The 16,937-nt window shown below is 34.0% G+C and overlaps 1 protein-coding gene across 1 annotated transcript in view; it reads right to left on the minus strand.

The window, feature by feature from the left end:
• Window positions 1-16,937, minus strand: part of EIF5B (eukaryotic translation initiation factor 5B) — a 71,407-nt gene that overhangs the window by 37,095 nt on the left and 17,375 nt on the right. The window contains exons 7-10 of the mRNA XM_019454356.2: window positions 16,235-16,385; window positions 6,629-6,727; window positions 5,856-5,945; window positions 3,778-3,852 (exon numbers count right to left, since the gene is read on the minus strand). Coding sequence (XP_019309901.2) covers window positions 3,778-3,852; window positions 5,856-5,945; window positions 6,629-6,727; window positions 16,235-16,385 — 415 coding nt within the window. The remainder of the gene's footprint in view (window positions 1-3,777; window positions 3,853-5,855; window positions 5,946-6,628; window positions 6,728-16,234; window positions 16,386-16,937) is intronic.

A 16,937-nucleotide genomic window follows, 5' to 3' on the forward strand; every position in this document is an offset into this window, starting at 1 on the left:
ACAGGCATAACTAGAATCCCTGAGAAGAAATAATGGTTCATAACATTGTAAAATGGATAAAAACATAAAACCATACATTGATAAAGCTCTATAGGCAGAATAAATAAAAGGAAACTGAACCTGGCCACATCATAATAAAACTGCTGAAAGCCAAAGACACATGAAAACTTTAGGCTGATATCTGACTTCTCAAAAGAAACCATGAAAGCGAACACAAGGGAATAGTATCTTTAAAATGTTAAAGAGAATTTCAACAAAGAGGTCCTCACCCAATAAGTATACCCTTCAAGAATTAAGATGAGATAATGGTATTTTTAGAAAAGCAAAAATGGAATGCCTCACTAACAGATTCATACTAAAGGAAATTCTAAAAGGTGTTCTTCAGGCCAGGAGAAATAATCTCAAATGGAAGGTCAGAGACACAAAAAGAAATGAAACACAACAAAAAGCTTACAATATGAATAAACTTAAGAAGCTATTATGGGATTTAAAACAGAGAATTAAAATAAATGAGAATAATGATATATAAATTGAGAAGTAGATAAATGTTCTTCATGTATTCTGTGGTATGCATTGTCCGTCTGGAAAGAGGGTAACATTAAACACTAATAGTTCAAATATCTTTGTTAAAAAGGATACTTTTATCCTGGAGTAACCACTAAAAGTAAGTGGAAGAGTATACAACTTCCAAGCTCATGGAAGGAGGAAAATATGGAATTAAAAACAAAACAAACAAAAAAACCCAATCCCAAAAACGGTTAGAAAGGAGAAAAAAAGAAACAGAATAAGGACTAAATAAGATAAAGATAATAAGTATACTTCATTAATTACATCAAGGGTTAAATGTAATGGGCTAAGTGGTCTAGGTAAAATATAAAGATTGACACTCTGGATTTAAAAATCTCAAATATGCGCTACTTAAGGAGACAGAAAAATAAAAATAGAAAAATATCATGTGACTCAAAGCTGGTATAGCCATATCATGTATACTTTAAGGCAAAAAGCATTACTAGAAATAAATAAAAAAATAAAATATAAATAAAACATAATAGAATAACAAATCAGTGCATCAATTCATCAAAAAATGAGTGTACTCACCTAATAATAAAGTACTAAAATATATTAAACAAAATTAACAGAACTCAAGGAGAAACAGACAATTTACAATTAGGGCAGGAGATTTTAACCCACCTCTCTCAGTAACAGAGAAAAAACGCACTCCAGAAAAAAAAGAATAAAAAACACTTGAGCAAAATGATAAACAAATCTGATTAAAAACAGTTTACCCTTGAACAATGTGGAGGTTAGAGATGTTTGTCGCCCTGCATAGTCAAAAATCCATGTATAACTTTTGACTCCTCAAAAACCTAACTACTAATAGCCTACCACTAACCGTAAGCCTTAGTAATAACATAAATAGTTGATTAGCACATATTTTCTATGCTATGTGTATTACATACTATATTCCTATAATAAAATAAACCAGAGAAATAATAATGTTATGAATAAAATCTAAAGGGAAATATATTTATAGCACTGTATTTATAAAAAAAAAAACAACAAAAAAACTTTGCATGTGAGTGAACTCCTGGAGTTCAAATCCATGTTGTTCAAGGGTTAACTCTATAGAGAACAAGGCACACAGTACTGCAGAATATAAACTCCTTCCAATCACATATTAAACATTTACAATAATCAACCATGTATTAGGTTGTAAATTAATTCTCAACATATTTCAATTTTTTTAATGTTTATTTATTTTTGAGAGAGAGAAAGAGAGACAGTGTGCAAGGAGAGAAGGGGCAGAGAGAGAGGGAGACACAGACTCTGAAGGAGGCTCCAGGCTCTGAGCTGTCAGCACAGAGCCTGATACAGGGCTCAAACTCACGAACTGCCAGATCATGACCTGAGCCGAAGTCAGATGCTTAACCTACTGAGCCACCCAGGCGCCCCTCTCAACATATTTCAAAAAGATACATTTATGTTCTGTGATCTCAATGAAGTAACAAGAAAATAATCAGAAAATCCCACTTTTGTAAATTAAAAACTACATTTCTATAAATCAGCTAACATATATTAAAATGGAAATTACAAATATCATCAGAACTTGTGAAATAGGACTAAAGCTTAAAGAAAAATTTAGTTTTAAAAACATATATTAAGTGTTGGCCAGGATGTGGAAAAAAAGGAACCCTAGTGCACTGTTGGTGGGAATGCAAACTGGTGCAGCCACTGTGGAAAACAGTATGGAGATTCCTCAAAAAGTTAAAAATATAACTATCTTACAATCCAGTAATGACACTACCGGGCACTTACCCCCCAAAAATACAAAAACACTAATTCAAAGGTATACATGTACCCTTATGTTTATAACAGCATTACTTACAATAGCCAAAATATATAAGCAGCCAAAGTATGCACTGATAGATGAATGGATAAAGAAGATGTGGAATATATATATACAACAGAATATTATTCAGCCATAAGAAAGAATGACGTCTTGCCATTTTGCAACAACAACATGGATGGAGCTAGAGGGTCTAACACTAAGTGAAATACATCAGTCGGAGAAAGACAAATATCATGATTTTACTCATATGTGGAATTTAAGAAACAAAACAAATAAGCAAAGGGCATATGAAAGAGAGAAATAGAAAAACCAAGAAAAATACTCTTAACTACAGAGAGCAAACTGATGGTTACCAGAGGCTGGGGAGAGGGTAGGGGTGAATTCAATAGGTGATGGGGATTAAGGAGTGCACTTGTTATGATGAGCACCAGGTGATACACAGGATTGCTGAAACATTATCAAACACCTGAAACTAATATAACACTGTATATTAACTGTAATTAAAATGAAAACTTCAAAAAAAAAAAAACCCACATATATTAAGGAAAAAAACTCTAAATAAACAAATATCCATTTTAAGAAGTTAGTGGGACGGCTGGGTGGCTCAGTCGGTTGAGCATCCGACTTCGGCTCGGGTCATGATCTCACGGTTGGTGGGTTTGAGCCCCGCGTTGGGCTCTGTGCTGACAGCTCGGAGCCTGAAGCCTGCTTCTGATTTTGTCTCCCTCTCTCTGCCCCTCCCCTGCTCATGCTCTGTCTCTCTCTGTCTCTCAAAAATAAATAAATGTATAAAAAAAAAAATTTAAGAAGTTAGGGGGAAAAATCAGGAAATTAAAACCAAAGAAAGTAGACTTTAATAATAAATGACAGAAAGTAATGACAAAGAAAAATTGTTTATTCACTTTGATTAGGTACCATTTACTTGCATTATCTTTGTATTATGTTTTAAGTTAAAGGGGCTTTTGGTAGGCTACCTTTAATAACCTAATCCCATTTATAACATCATACTGAAATATATATACATATATGTATACATATTTTAAAGTTTATTTTTGAGAGGGAGAGTGTGCACACAGGGGAGGGGCACAGAGAGAGGCAGAGACAGGCACCCAATGTGGGGCTTGAACTCGTGAACCATGAGAACACGACCTGAGGTAAAATCAAGAGTTAGGACACAACCAAATGAGCCATCCAGGCGCCACTGAAAAAATGTATTTTAAATCCTAGGATCTTCTGAAAAACCATTTATTCATAAAATGAGGATCCACATAAGGATTTAGGAACCATGGCAATGGAGAAATCAAGACTGGTTTTTATTCTCAGAAATGTTCATATGGCTTTCATCATCAGAAGACTGACCATTCCTTTAAATATACACACCTCTAATTACCACGAGATTTATCAATGTGTACTTATAAGCTATTCACCTTTTTCTCTCTCCTCATCACTGGCCATAGCTTCCCAATCATCCAATCCAGCATCTTCAGTTTCTTCTTCCTCTTCTGTAAACAAAGATTTTTGTTAGAAATCATCTAGAAATAGGGAATTGCTTTTAGAAAAAAGTAGAAAATTATGCTGACATTAAAAATGTTTTCATTATGCAAAAACACATATACAATCTCATTATCTTTGAATTATTTTTTTCAATATAGCTAGCATGTTATAATTTACTATTACCAAATGCTGCACAATTACCCAGAATTTTGAATACATGAAATTACACTTAATCCAGATTTCATATTTGACATAATTAAAATATTAGAAACTCAGACATTTAAATGTTTTGTTAGATTTTGAAAAGGGTAGATGGTCGTACTCCTAGGTTCTTGAGCAAAAATGAAATTTCACAAAAGTCCCCTCACCTTATCTAGTCTTGCTTTCTGCATTTTCAGTTACCCACAGTCAACTGTGGTCTGGAAGCAGACAATCCTCCTTCTTAACATGGTCAGGAGGTCAACAGTAGTTTAACATTACATCACAGTGCCTACATCACTCATCTCACTTCATCTCATCATGTGAGTGCTTTGTCATATCACATCATCACAAGGAGAGTACAGTACAGTATTTTAAAAGAGAAAGACTACATTCACATAACTTTTCATACAGTATATCATTCTGATTGTTCATGTTATTACTCATTACTGTTCTTTTCTTACGTGCCTAATTTATAAGTTAAACTCTATCACAGCTATGTATGTAAAGGAGAAAACATAGTATATACAGAATTCAGTACTATCTGCTGTTTCAGGCATCCACTGGGTGTCTTGGAGCATATCCCCTGCAGATAAGAGGGGACTTACTGCATCTCCATTTTGATGTTTCAAACTTCTGCCTCATACCTAAGAATTTACTACTTATTTTATTGCTTTAACCTCTACAGATACATACAAATACTACTTAAATTATATAGCTGTAGGTACAAAGCTACACCTCTACTCCAGTTGAAAATAAGAATAGAATATCTGCTGACAATCCAAAAGTATCCAGAAAGGTATAATTTTGAATTCAAGATTTAATATTCTCAATATTAATGACTCTTTTTTTTTTATGAAATCCAATAAAGCAAAACTATTCTCAAATCATAGGACATGTGGTATTTGCTTCCCTGTAATAATTATTACTTGACAACAAGTTTGGTTGAGTCATCCTGAGGAAAAGGAAATGAGTCAGGTACACGTACCCAAAACATCCTTTTAAATTAACAATTCTTTCTACTGCTACAAATGTCACCTAAAATAATGGACTGCTATTAAGTGTATCAACCTGAATTCCTCTAATGTCATCATGTTAACCTGAGTTGTGCCAAGTAAATGATCCATTTTATACCAAGAACAGAAGGGGAGAAAGAAGGAAAGGAACCAGAAATGATATCTTTCACTAGTGTGGGTCAGTCTTGACATTCTCTTGCTTTTTATTCCCAATCCAAACTTTACAATATGGAGCTTCTCTTGATATTATTACCACACATTTAGTTAACCTCTGGCTCTATCAATACGTAGTCTAATGAATTAGAACAATGTTTATCTTAAACAAACAAAAAAAAAGCCAAAGATTTTTCTCCAACCTCAAAACACACACACACAATGAATAAACAATCCTCTTATTGATTTAGTAAATAGAAGTTGACCTCCAAGGAGGTTTAAAAATGCCAATTTTTATGACTCTTAAATAGTTCTCATTAAAATGCTACCAATTTGTTTCCAAAGGATTAAATAAAGAACTTCAGGTCTTCTTGGCACCACCTAAGATTTCTGACCCATAAATGAAAACATCAGAAAAAATCTAAAAACTTCTATCCTCTCTACATTTTACTGATACTATTAAAAAAACTGATTCAAATCTCCTACACTTTTTCAAAATGGAAATGGAAAGGAATGATTTAGAGAAAAGAAGTATGAAAAAGACCATCCTGACAGATATTTGGTTTCCCCACACTAATAATGACTAGACAACTTCTGACACACCAATGCTATTTAATAGGAAGCAATTAGTCAGTGCTACTGGCCTGGTTCAACAGGAGGTGGCGTCTCTTCCTTTTCTGGTACTCCTTGTTCTACCACTTCTACAGCAGCATTTAATTCTATTGGTTCAGACACTGAAAACAAGGCAGAAACCAAGTTAACAATACTTTTTCAGTGCATAATTTCTGTTAGGATACTGTTAAGTACTGAATAAAAACCAATAGTACAAACTTGAATTCTTCAGCACGTTTAGAAAATGTTTAAATATCAGTCATATATTTTACAGGAAACAGAGTTTCTTTCTATTCAAGGAATAGAATGGAAAATTACAAAAAGGTTGAGAAGGAAACAAAGAAAAAAATAAGAATAATTAAGAATAGTTTTTGGGTACAATCTAGGTTTTTCGAACAAAAGCACTTTTCCATTAACCTGTCATTTAAATCAGCTGAGAATGATTAACAATAATAGGAAATAAGGTATAGTAAGTTTCAATATGTAATTCTGATTTCCAGTTTCTTTAAAAGACATTGTTTTGAATGCTGTAGGAGAAAGTCAAACAAAATTAAAAAAAATTTTTTTAACGTTTATTCAGTTTTTGGTAGAGAGAGACAGAGCGTGAGTGGGGGAAGGGCAGAGAGAGAGGGAGACATAGAATCCGAAGCAGGCTCTAGGTTCTGAACTGACAGCACAGAGCCCGACGCGGAGCTTGAACTTACCGTGAGATCATGACCTGAGCCGAAGTCGGACGCTTAACCGACTTGAGCCACCCAGGCGCCCCCCAAATATTTTTAAGTCATAGGTCACTTTGTATACAAACCTTCTTTATTTTCTAGCTGCTGTAGTGTTTTTTTCTTCTTTTTATCTTCATAAATTGGCCTTTTCTTTGGCAAAGAGTCTTTTGATGGCACTTCAACACCTAAGTGATAAGAATGAAAAACTTTAGATTTATGCTATTTGCATATCATTTAAGAAATGCTACTTGAAAAGGTAACATTTTATTCACCCCAGAGATACATACCCTGAAATATAAAAGAACATTCATGGAAAAATCTTTTTTATATAAGATATTGTAAAATATACATACACTAAAATTCTACTTTCTTGGTGTCCAGTTCTGTGACTTTTGACAGATGAGCAGAGTTATTAAACACAAGATGAAGAACAATTCCATCACCCTAGGCTGTTCGGTGTAGTCAAACCCTACTTACATCCTTGCAACCACCTATCTGTTCTCTTTCCCAAAAGATTTTTTTCCAAAATATCACAGAAATTAAACCTTATAGTCTGGGCTGTTGTCATCATAATGGATTTTAGAGTCATCCTCGTGTGTACTAATACATTTCTTTTTATTGCTGAGTAGCATTCTATTGTTAAGTATATACTACAGTTCCATTATCTTTTAGACAACTGATGGACATTTGAGTTGTTTCCAGTTTTGGACAATTACGAATAAAGCTGCTACAAACATTTGTATGCAGGTTTCTATGTGAACATTTCTTTGTGGTAAATATTTTGAAGTGGGAATGATGGGACATTATGTAAATAGGTATTTAATTTTGTAAGAAACTGCCAACTGTTTTCCAAATTGGCTTTACCGTTTTGCATTCCAACCAGTAAAGTAGGTGAGTTCCAACTGTTCTGTATACTTGCCAGAAAAAGATGTTTTAAATGTAAGTATTTCAATAAATATGTAGTGAAACCTCATGGTGGTCTTAATTTGAATTTCCATAATGACTAATGTTAAACATTCTTTTCATTGCTTATAGTTTAAGTTTCTGTTCAAATCTTTTGCCCATTTTTAAATAGGGTTGTTGCTTTTCTTATTGTTGAATACAGAGTTATCTTCTCATATTCTGCATATTAATCCTTTGTCAGATACGTGATTTTGAGGTACTGTCTTTGAACTGTCTCAATGGTGTCTTTTGCTGAACAAGTTTTTAACTGGACTTCCTCAAATTTGTTCCTTTTATGAATTATGCTTTTGAAGTTAAACTAATCACTAACACAAGGTCACAAAGACTTTCTACTATGTTTTCCCCTAAAGTTTTATAGTTGTACATTTTATATTTAGATTTATGATCTTTTTTGTGTTAATTTTTATTTAATGAGATTTAGGATGACGCTTTTGGGTTTTTGTTTTTGCATACAGATTCCCAATTGTATCAGTTGTTGCAAATACTGTATTTTACTTAATAAACTGCCTTTTACCTATGACAGAAAAAAACAAACTGACCATATACAGACTATTATATTGATCTATTTGTCTTTATTGCTGCTTTTGCCATTATCACACTGTACTGATGACTGCAGCTTTACAGTAAGTCTTGAAATCAGGTACAATATTCTGAGTTCTTCAAGTATATTCTTTTCAAAATTATTTTGGCCATTCTAACTCCTTCATCTCTTCATACACACTTTAGAAATAGCTTATAGATACTCATAAAATATCCTACTGCTGACTGGGATTGCAGTGAATCTACAGATCATTTCGGAGAACTGATTATCTTAACAATATCAAGTTTTCCTATCCATGAATACAACATTTCTCCATTTACAAAGTTCTCTGATTATTTTCATCAGTGTTTTTTTTTTTATAGTTTTCAGCATATAGGTCCCACAAATATTAGAATTATAACTGTTTCAATTTATTTTTGGGGTGGGGTGCTACTGTAAATAATACGGTTTTGATTTTCAGCTGTTAATGGCTAGCATACAGATATACAATTGGTATTTGCATGCTGGCCCTATCTATAACTTTGTTAATCTCACTTATTGGTTGTAGGGTTTCATGTTTTTTCAGTGGTATTTCTCAGTAGTTTCTATGTAAACAATTGTCATCTGTAAATAGAGTTTTACTTCTTCCTTTCAATCTGTATGTCTTTTACTTTTTTTTTCTTTCTTTCCCCTAATTACAACTCTAGGATGTTCCAGTACAATGTGGAATGATTGTGGTGAGAATGGACATCCTTGCCTTAATTACAATATTAGGGTTTAGCAGCCATAATTCATCATTAAGTGCAACAATTGTGTATTTTTTTTTGTAGATCTCTTTTAGCAAAATAAGGAACTTTTCTACTTTGTGAATTTCTATCATATATGCTTACTGAATTTTGTCAAATGATTTTTCTGCATCCATGTAGTTTTGCTTCTTTAAACACATTTACTGATTTTCAAAATGGAACCAGCCTTCACTCCCAGGATAAAATCCACTTCATCATGATAGATTTTAAGTTTTGATAGTTTGTGTCTTTTAAGGAATGGCCCTATTTTATCTTAAGCTTTTCAATCTATTAGCACAGAGCTGTTCATTATATTGCTTTATCATTTTAACACCTGGAAATCTGTAATGATGATATATCCCTCCCCACTCTTTCCTCATGGTATCAGTAATTTGTGTCTTGTCTCTTTTTTCTTCTTAGCCAATCTAGAAGTTTATCATTTTTATTGATCTTTTCAAAGTACTAACTTTTGGCTTCAATGATTCTCTATTAAGTCTTGTTTTATACTACATTGCTTTCTGCATTTTTCTTTCTGCCTTTTTTCCTTTTTTAGTTTAAATGGGAAGCTTAGACTATTGAGTTGAGACCTTCTTTTTCTAAAACAAGCATTTTAATATTACAAATTCCCCTCTAAGAACTGCTTTAGCTGCACCCCACAAATTTTAATATGCTGTGTTTTCCTTCTTTTTTTTTTTCTTCTAATTCAAGATATTTTCTAATTTTCAGTAAGAGTTTCTCCTGGACTCAGGGGTTAATAAGAAGTGTGGTTTAATTTCTAAATATTTACTGATTTTGTAGATATATTTCTATTATTCATTTCTAGTTTAATTCTGTTTTGGTCCCCCAGAAAACACTGTAAGATTTCAAATCTTTTAAATGTTTTAGCATTTATTTTATGGCTCCCCAAAAATGGTCTATTTTGGTGAATGTTTGTGAACCTGTAGTTAGGTACACATAAGATTGTTATAAAGTTATGAGGCATTCACTTTTTATCATATGCAATGTAGGTCTTTATTTTGGTAATTTTACTTGTTCTGAAGTACTTCAGATTAATATAACAACTTCAGCTTTCTTTTGGTATCTGTTTTTACCATTTTATCTATATCAGTACACTTAAAGTGGATTTACTGCAGACAGCACATAGCTAGCTGGCTCTTGGTTTCTGACAGTCTCTTTTAATTGATATCTTTAGACTATTCATATTTTAATTATTAATATAGTTGGTTTTAAGTCTATCATTTTATTATTTGATTTGTTACCTCTGTTTTCCATTTCCCTTTTCACCTTCTCCTGCTTTCTTGTGGATTATTTGAATATACTTTAGATTTCCTTTTTAATTTATCTACTAACTATTAGTTTTAATCTTATTTAATGGCTGCTACAGAAATTAGAACATTTATAACAGACTTTCCACAGTATACTTAGAATCAGTATTTTACCTGGTACATACATGAGCCATAGAGGTAAATCTGGGTCTTGGGCACTGGTTTATATCATGGATTAGTTCTTAAAGTTTTGACTATCCTTCTTTGGGTCTCTTCTAAACACACAGAACTATATAGTAAGCCTAGGATTTATGTCCATTCATCAACAGAATTATAGGATTCTTCTGTCACTTCTCCCCCACCTGCAATTTCCCCTACACTCTCTGGCTCCCAGGAGCCCCTCTCGTCCCTCTGGCCAAAAATATGAGGTACTCTCAGAACTTTACCCTTTATGTTTTGAAGTTCCATTTAAGTGGAGCTGCTATTTGGCCTCAAAAGTTAAAAAAAAAAAAGGGGGGGGGAGTCCCTTCAAACTCTTCAGATATGAGAGACCCCTTTCCCTGACTCCTCTCTTCAAAAAGAAGTAACCATGTGTGCACCACTCTGTTTTAAAAATAATGATCATTCGGAACGCCTGGGTGGCTCAGTTGGTTAAGCATCCGACTTCAGCTCAGGTCATGATCTCACAAGTTTGTGAGTTCGAGCCCCACATTGGGCTCTGTGCTGATAGCTCAGAGCCTAGAGCCTGCTTCAGATTCTGTGTCTCCCTCTCTCTCTCTGCCCCTCCTCCACTTGTGTTCTCGTTCTCTCTCTCTCTCAAAATAAATAAATATTAAAAAAATTCTCACTAAAAAAAAAAATAATGATCATTCAACAATGTATGCAATTCAAAGTGAACAAAGAAATTTAAGAATTTTACAGCGGTGCGTGGATGGCCCAGTGGGTTAAGCGTCCAACTCTTGATTTGGGCTCAGGTCATCTCATGGCTTGTGGGATCAAGCCCCGTGCAGGGCTCTGCGTTGACAATGCAGAGCCTGCTTGGGAGTCTCTCTCCCTGCCTCTCCCCCGACTTGTGCTCCCTAGCTCACTCTCTCTCAAAATAAATAAGCTTTAAAAATTTTGTAAAAATAAATAAAGAATTTCACAGCTGAAAGGACAGAAATTCTACAACTCCTTTTCCCACATCTCCCACAAGGTCCACAAAAACCTTCACTAGCTCTACTTACTCCATAAATTTTGGACTATGAACTGAAACAGACAATAAAAATTAGAAAAGCCAAAATGAAGCCACAGTTGAAAAAAAGGTAAATTCTACCTTTAACCTATCCTTTTCACTTCAGAATAAATGCCTCTAACAATCTGACAGAAACAAGAGAAATTAAAAGTAGATCCTAATTTTTTTTTTTAACGTTTATTTATTTTTGAGACAGAGAGAGACAGAGCATGAATAGGGGAGGGTCAGAGAGAGGGAGACACAGAATCTGAAACAGGCTCCAGGCTCTGAGCTGTCAGCACAGAGCCCGACGCGGGGCTCGAACTCACGGACCGCAAAGTCATGACCCGAGCCGAAGTCAGCCGCCCAACCGACTGAACCACCCAGGCGCCCCAGAGTAGGTCCTAATTTAACACCTATTCTTCCAAATACTTTAGTAGTAATGAAAAATATGCTACTATTTATATGCCTTTTCATCATCAATATAATTAATCAGCCTTGTTTGGCTTGAATTCCCCAATTTAAGCACTAAAGTAACAAGACATGGCAAATAAATAGCATCAGGTAAACCTCCAGCACATTTCAGAGTAATATGGTCACTGATCTCTATTTAAACATTTAACATAAACATATTTAAAAATCTGTATTTTGGTCTTTGAAAGATACAGTGAAATCATGACACTCACAAAATGTTTTCTTTGTAATGAACTCACAAATAAGATGAAAATTAAGAGCATAGTAAACAGAATAATGCCTCCCCCTGCCCCAAAACATCCAGGTCTTAATTCCCAGGACATGTGAATATGTTACCTAACATGGCAAAAAAGACACCGCAGATGTGAATAAGCCTAAGGACTTGAGATGAGAGACATTATCCTGGATTATCCAAGTGAACCCAACCTAATCAACTGCATGAGATCCTTTAAAAATGAAGAACCTTTCTCTGAGGTACAGGCTGAAGTCAGAGGATGATGTACCCATGGAAAAATAGTCAGCATTATGCAATACTGATGGCTCTGAAGATGAAAGAAGGGCATCATGAACCAAGTAATATGAATGCCTCTAGAAGAAAACAAGGGAATCAGTTCTACCCTAGAAACTCCAGAAAGGAATGCAGGCCTGCCAACACCTTAAACCAGTGAGACCCACATCAGACATCTGATTTAGAGAATTTCAAAGTAATAAATTTTGTATCTTTTTAAGCTACTAAATTTGTTACAATACAAATAAAAAAACTAATACTAAGTATAACAGAAGTTTCATTACCATTACAAAACAAAGTCATTAAGTTTACTTTTTTTCAACTATGGCCAGCTTCACAGCTGGTCAAAAGCTGGTCAAAAGTAAGATTCAATGAGAAAGTGACTTATCCAAAATGAAAAGGTTAGTGTCAGATCACAAATCTGTTTTTATTTGAATTCATGGTTCTTACTATCCAGTTTTGAACACTTCATATTTTCTCTTAAATAGAGCAAACAAATAAATTTTGTCAAATTAAGACATGGCAGTACAAACCAATGTCAAATCTGATCTGCAAGTAACATTACTGAATCTGAGGAGAATACATCTTCATCAGCCAACAGTTATTAGTAAATCCCAGACATGGAATGGTTCTCTATTACAATCCTTCCTCTCCATTCCTATAACAAACTCCTAAGAGAGGTTACATTCCATTTGCTGGATTACTGACACAGTCTCACATAGGGCAGAAATTTTATAAAACAATAAAAACTATTTACTGTGGGGTCTTGAATGAAGTCATTAACAGAAGGAAATCACTTAAAATGTTCTTAACTTTAAAGTACTGAATGAATGCATGTATGTAAGTAATGAGATTGGCCAGAATTATAAAATCAGAGCTATCATTTGGTAAGACAAACTAAAATAAAAGGATAAAGCCAGCTGACAATGTGGAGATAATCCAGTTGACCAGAGATATCCCTGCCCAGCAGCCTACCCCTAGTAAGTAAAAGCAGGGACCTGGGAGGGGAAACTGTAAGTTAGATGAACTGAAGGGTGGTCACAACAACACTGCAGACTTAATCAACAGACTATTCTTCGAGTTAGGGAATGTTTAATAAACTGTTATATTTGTAGTCAACATCAACATGTGTGTTCAGATATTCCATTCACCTTGCAAACTGAGATTATTACAATCAAATTCACACAGAAACTCTTTGCCTGAAGTGAATTAATTTCAAATTATTTGTAAAGTACTTGCTATATGGTTAGTAGTTAATAGGCTAAAGGCTATAGAACTGACTGAAAATGCTATCTGCTACACAATTCAGAGTAATTATCAGAAAACACTGGCAGATACCTACACTCTCAAACACATTTTGGGCTCAATAAATAAGTTTTATATTATTCTAGGTAATGAATGTGGTACCTGATCTTTACCCAATAAGGTAGCTTTGAAAGATACGGTGAAACAAAACACTGTAGCTTCTTTTGTGATGACTCAATGAGCATACTGTGGAGGCCTTTAATATCAAGCTAAGGAGCTTGGACTTTTTATCAATACATAGGGAATCAGTAAGAGGACAGATATTGAGCAACATTATGAAAAATAAGAGCCCAAGGGGAGAGATGCCACTCGAGAGACCATCTCTTCCAAACCCATCCTAATGATCATCATCTTAAATGACGGGGGGGGTTCTTGGCTAGTTCTTGATCTTAGGGTCATGAGTTCAAACCCCACATTGGGGGAAGTGTCTACTTAATTATAATTTTCATCTAATCTCATAAGTACAAGTCAAACTACTCCATAAAACATTTCTAAGAATGGAAAATTATTCCCTGCTTGGTCCCATCCCAATTTCTTCATGAGTGCTTTTAGACATCCAAATAGTCACCAGTCAAATCTCGTATCTGGGTGCTAGTTGTACTCATATTTGTTCTCTAATTTCATCTTTAAAAAACTACATCCCCAATTAAGAATAAACTTTTTGATCCAAGTACTGTGTTTCTCTACATTTACTGCTGCCAGCTGAACATATAATGCATAATAAAGAGGTGGTCACACAGATCAGTTTAAATCTCAGCTCCATGACATTGGGCAAACAGTTTAAACTTGGAGTTTGGGAATGAATGATGGGAATGAAAATACCTATTAGATTCTTATAAGGAAAGAGACAATGTCAAAGGTTTATGACAGTATCAGTTACTTAATAAATATGCAATAAATGGTACCTATTACTGTAATTATAGCAAAAGCACCAAAATTACTGTCATATAAAAATCTGTGAAATGTAAGAACAAGAAATTAAGAGAGGTCTTCTTCTCAATATTCTTCTCAATGGAGCAGAGAAACTATTTTAAATCATCTTATCTGTCAGAAACATAATTACACGTCCAGATTATGGTCTCTAAACTAAAAGAACTAGGGCTCCTTGTATAAACAGGTGATTTCAGGTCTAGGGCAGAAAATGTGTAAGATGTACCACAGATACCTTGTTGTGTTAGAAAGTGAGGTAGAGGTCAAAGAATACTGTGGTTGTGTGGAAAAAATCAGAGGGACCAACCTAAATGAGGTCCCGCTGGCCAAAGATGGGACAATTTTGAGTATTAAAAAATATAAATGATTTCATGAGATAAAAACATGTAAATTACATAAAACCCCATTAAAATAATACAGATCCAAAAAACAAAATTACACTCACTGATCACCTTTGGAAGTTGCTAAGACATCAATTTATTATCCTGAGGATTAATGAAGGAAAATAATTAAGCATTTATCCTGGCTTTCCTGCATGAACTGTATTTCAGGGAAAGTTTTTCTTTAAACAAAGATTATAGCTAATAAATGCAAAAGGAATGACAGTATATCACAACTCTGCAATTCCTAATGAGCTCCTTGATACAGGCAATGATCACTAATTGGATATTAAATTATTAGGTGAAAAATCAGTGGATTACTTGTATAATGGACAAAGCTGCCAATACCTAACCCAATAATCAATCTTGGTATCACCAAAAGTGAGACAACCAGATCACATGCCTCCGGACATGAGGCAACAGGAAGTACATAGTACCACTTGGAAAAGCCAAGCTGCTAGATATAGGAAATTTTAACAGATAGAGAAGTTTATTAGCCAAGACTAGGAGAATGCAATTAGACAAATTCAGAATATGAGAAATTCCAAATAACCCAGTATCTACAACTAATAAATGGTATACCAAAACCAAGAATGGGTAATAGTATCAGTGAGAGACAGACATATCAACCAAAGGCAACGTGTGGATCTAATCTGGATCCTGATTTAAACAAACAAATTATAAAAAACATTGTGGATATAAGGGGAAAAACTATACATAGACAACCAGATGCTATCAAGAAATTAATTTTGTTATATGTAATACAAAATCTACTTAATGTAAAAAAAAAGTCCTCATTTGTTAGTAAAATAGGAGTAAAATAATAAAGTAAAAAGGAGTAAAATAATATCGTGTTTAAAATTCACTTTAAAATACTTGAGGAAAAAAAAGTCAGTGGAGAGAGAGAAAACAAGAACGGTTAAATACTGACAATTGTTGAAACTGAGTAACAGATACTTGGTGATTGATTTTACTGTATTCTCTATCTTTGTTTATTGTGGGGGAAACAAAAACTTATTTACAGACATACTATCATTTACACATAAATTTTCATCATCATATAGAAGTCACCTCCCTAAATAATGTAATTATCTTACCTATTCTTTACACTTTTCTTTAAGTAAGCTCTATACCCAACCTGGGGCTTGAATGCATGCCCTGAAACCAAGAGATGCATGGTCTAGCAACGGAGCCAACCAGGTGTCCCTATTCTTTACATTTTTATTTGACTTTTTCCACAGCATTTTCATAGAAATTCTCTGACTTCTACTCTCCTTTTGACCATTACAGACCTATAACTGCATGACAGAAGCTTCTAGACTATTCAGTTAGTTAAAAATACTACTTACCCTGAGCTTGTAGAAGTTTAAGAGTAGCTTCAGCTCTGGCTCTGGCTTCTCTCTGGGATTTAGTTAAAAGTTTCCCTTCTTTTTTCAAGCGTTCTTTTCGTTCTTTTTCTTTTTGCTTTTTCCTTTCTCTCTTTTCTTGTTCTAGTCTTTCCTGCATAGGAGTACATATCAGACAAAAATTGTATTGACATAATTATGAAATTTAAATGTCAAGAACACAAATTCAAACAAAGCTCTTGAAATACATGCGAAGTATTACATTATGAATACCCAAATGAAAATAAATATTATTTTTTAGATGTTTACTTAATTATGTTTGAGACAACACGAGCAAAGGAGGTGCAGAGAGAGAGGAAGAGAGAGAATCCCAATGCAGGGCTCGAACCCACCAACTGTAAGATCGTGACCTGGGCTGAAATCAAGAGTTGGATGCTTAACTGACTGAAATACCCAGATGCCACAAATGAAAATACTTCAACAGTGTACATAATAACTATTAATTAACATCATATGAGAGTAGACCAAGTATTGGAGTGGATATATAACCAACCTCTGCACCTGAGTGAATAAAGGTAGAGTTTTCTATATTGCTTCATCTTATTGTTTACATCTGAATAATAATGTAATTGAATTACCATACAACTATGACATTTTTAGAATAAGAAGATTAAAGATATCTTACAGAGCAGAGACTTTAAACACA

Source organism: Panthera pardus, unplaced genomic scaffold (genome assembly GCF_024362965.1).
Source record: "Panthera pardus isolate Hobbes unplaced genomic scaffold, ASM2436296v1 HiC_scaffold_25, whole genome shotgun sequence".
Lineage (NCBI taxonomy): Eukaryota > Metazoa > Chordata > Mammalia > Carnivora > Felidae > Panthera > Panthera pardus.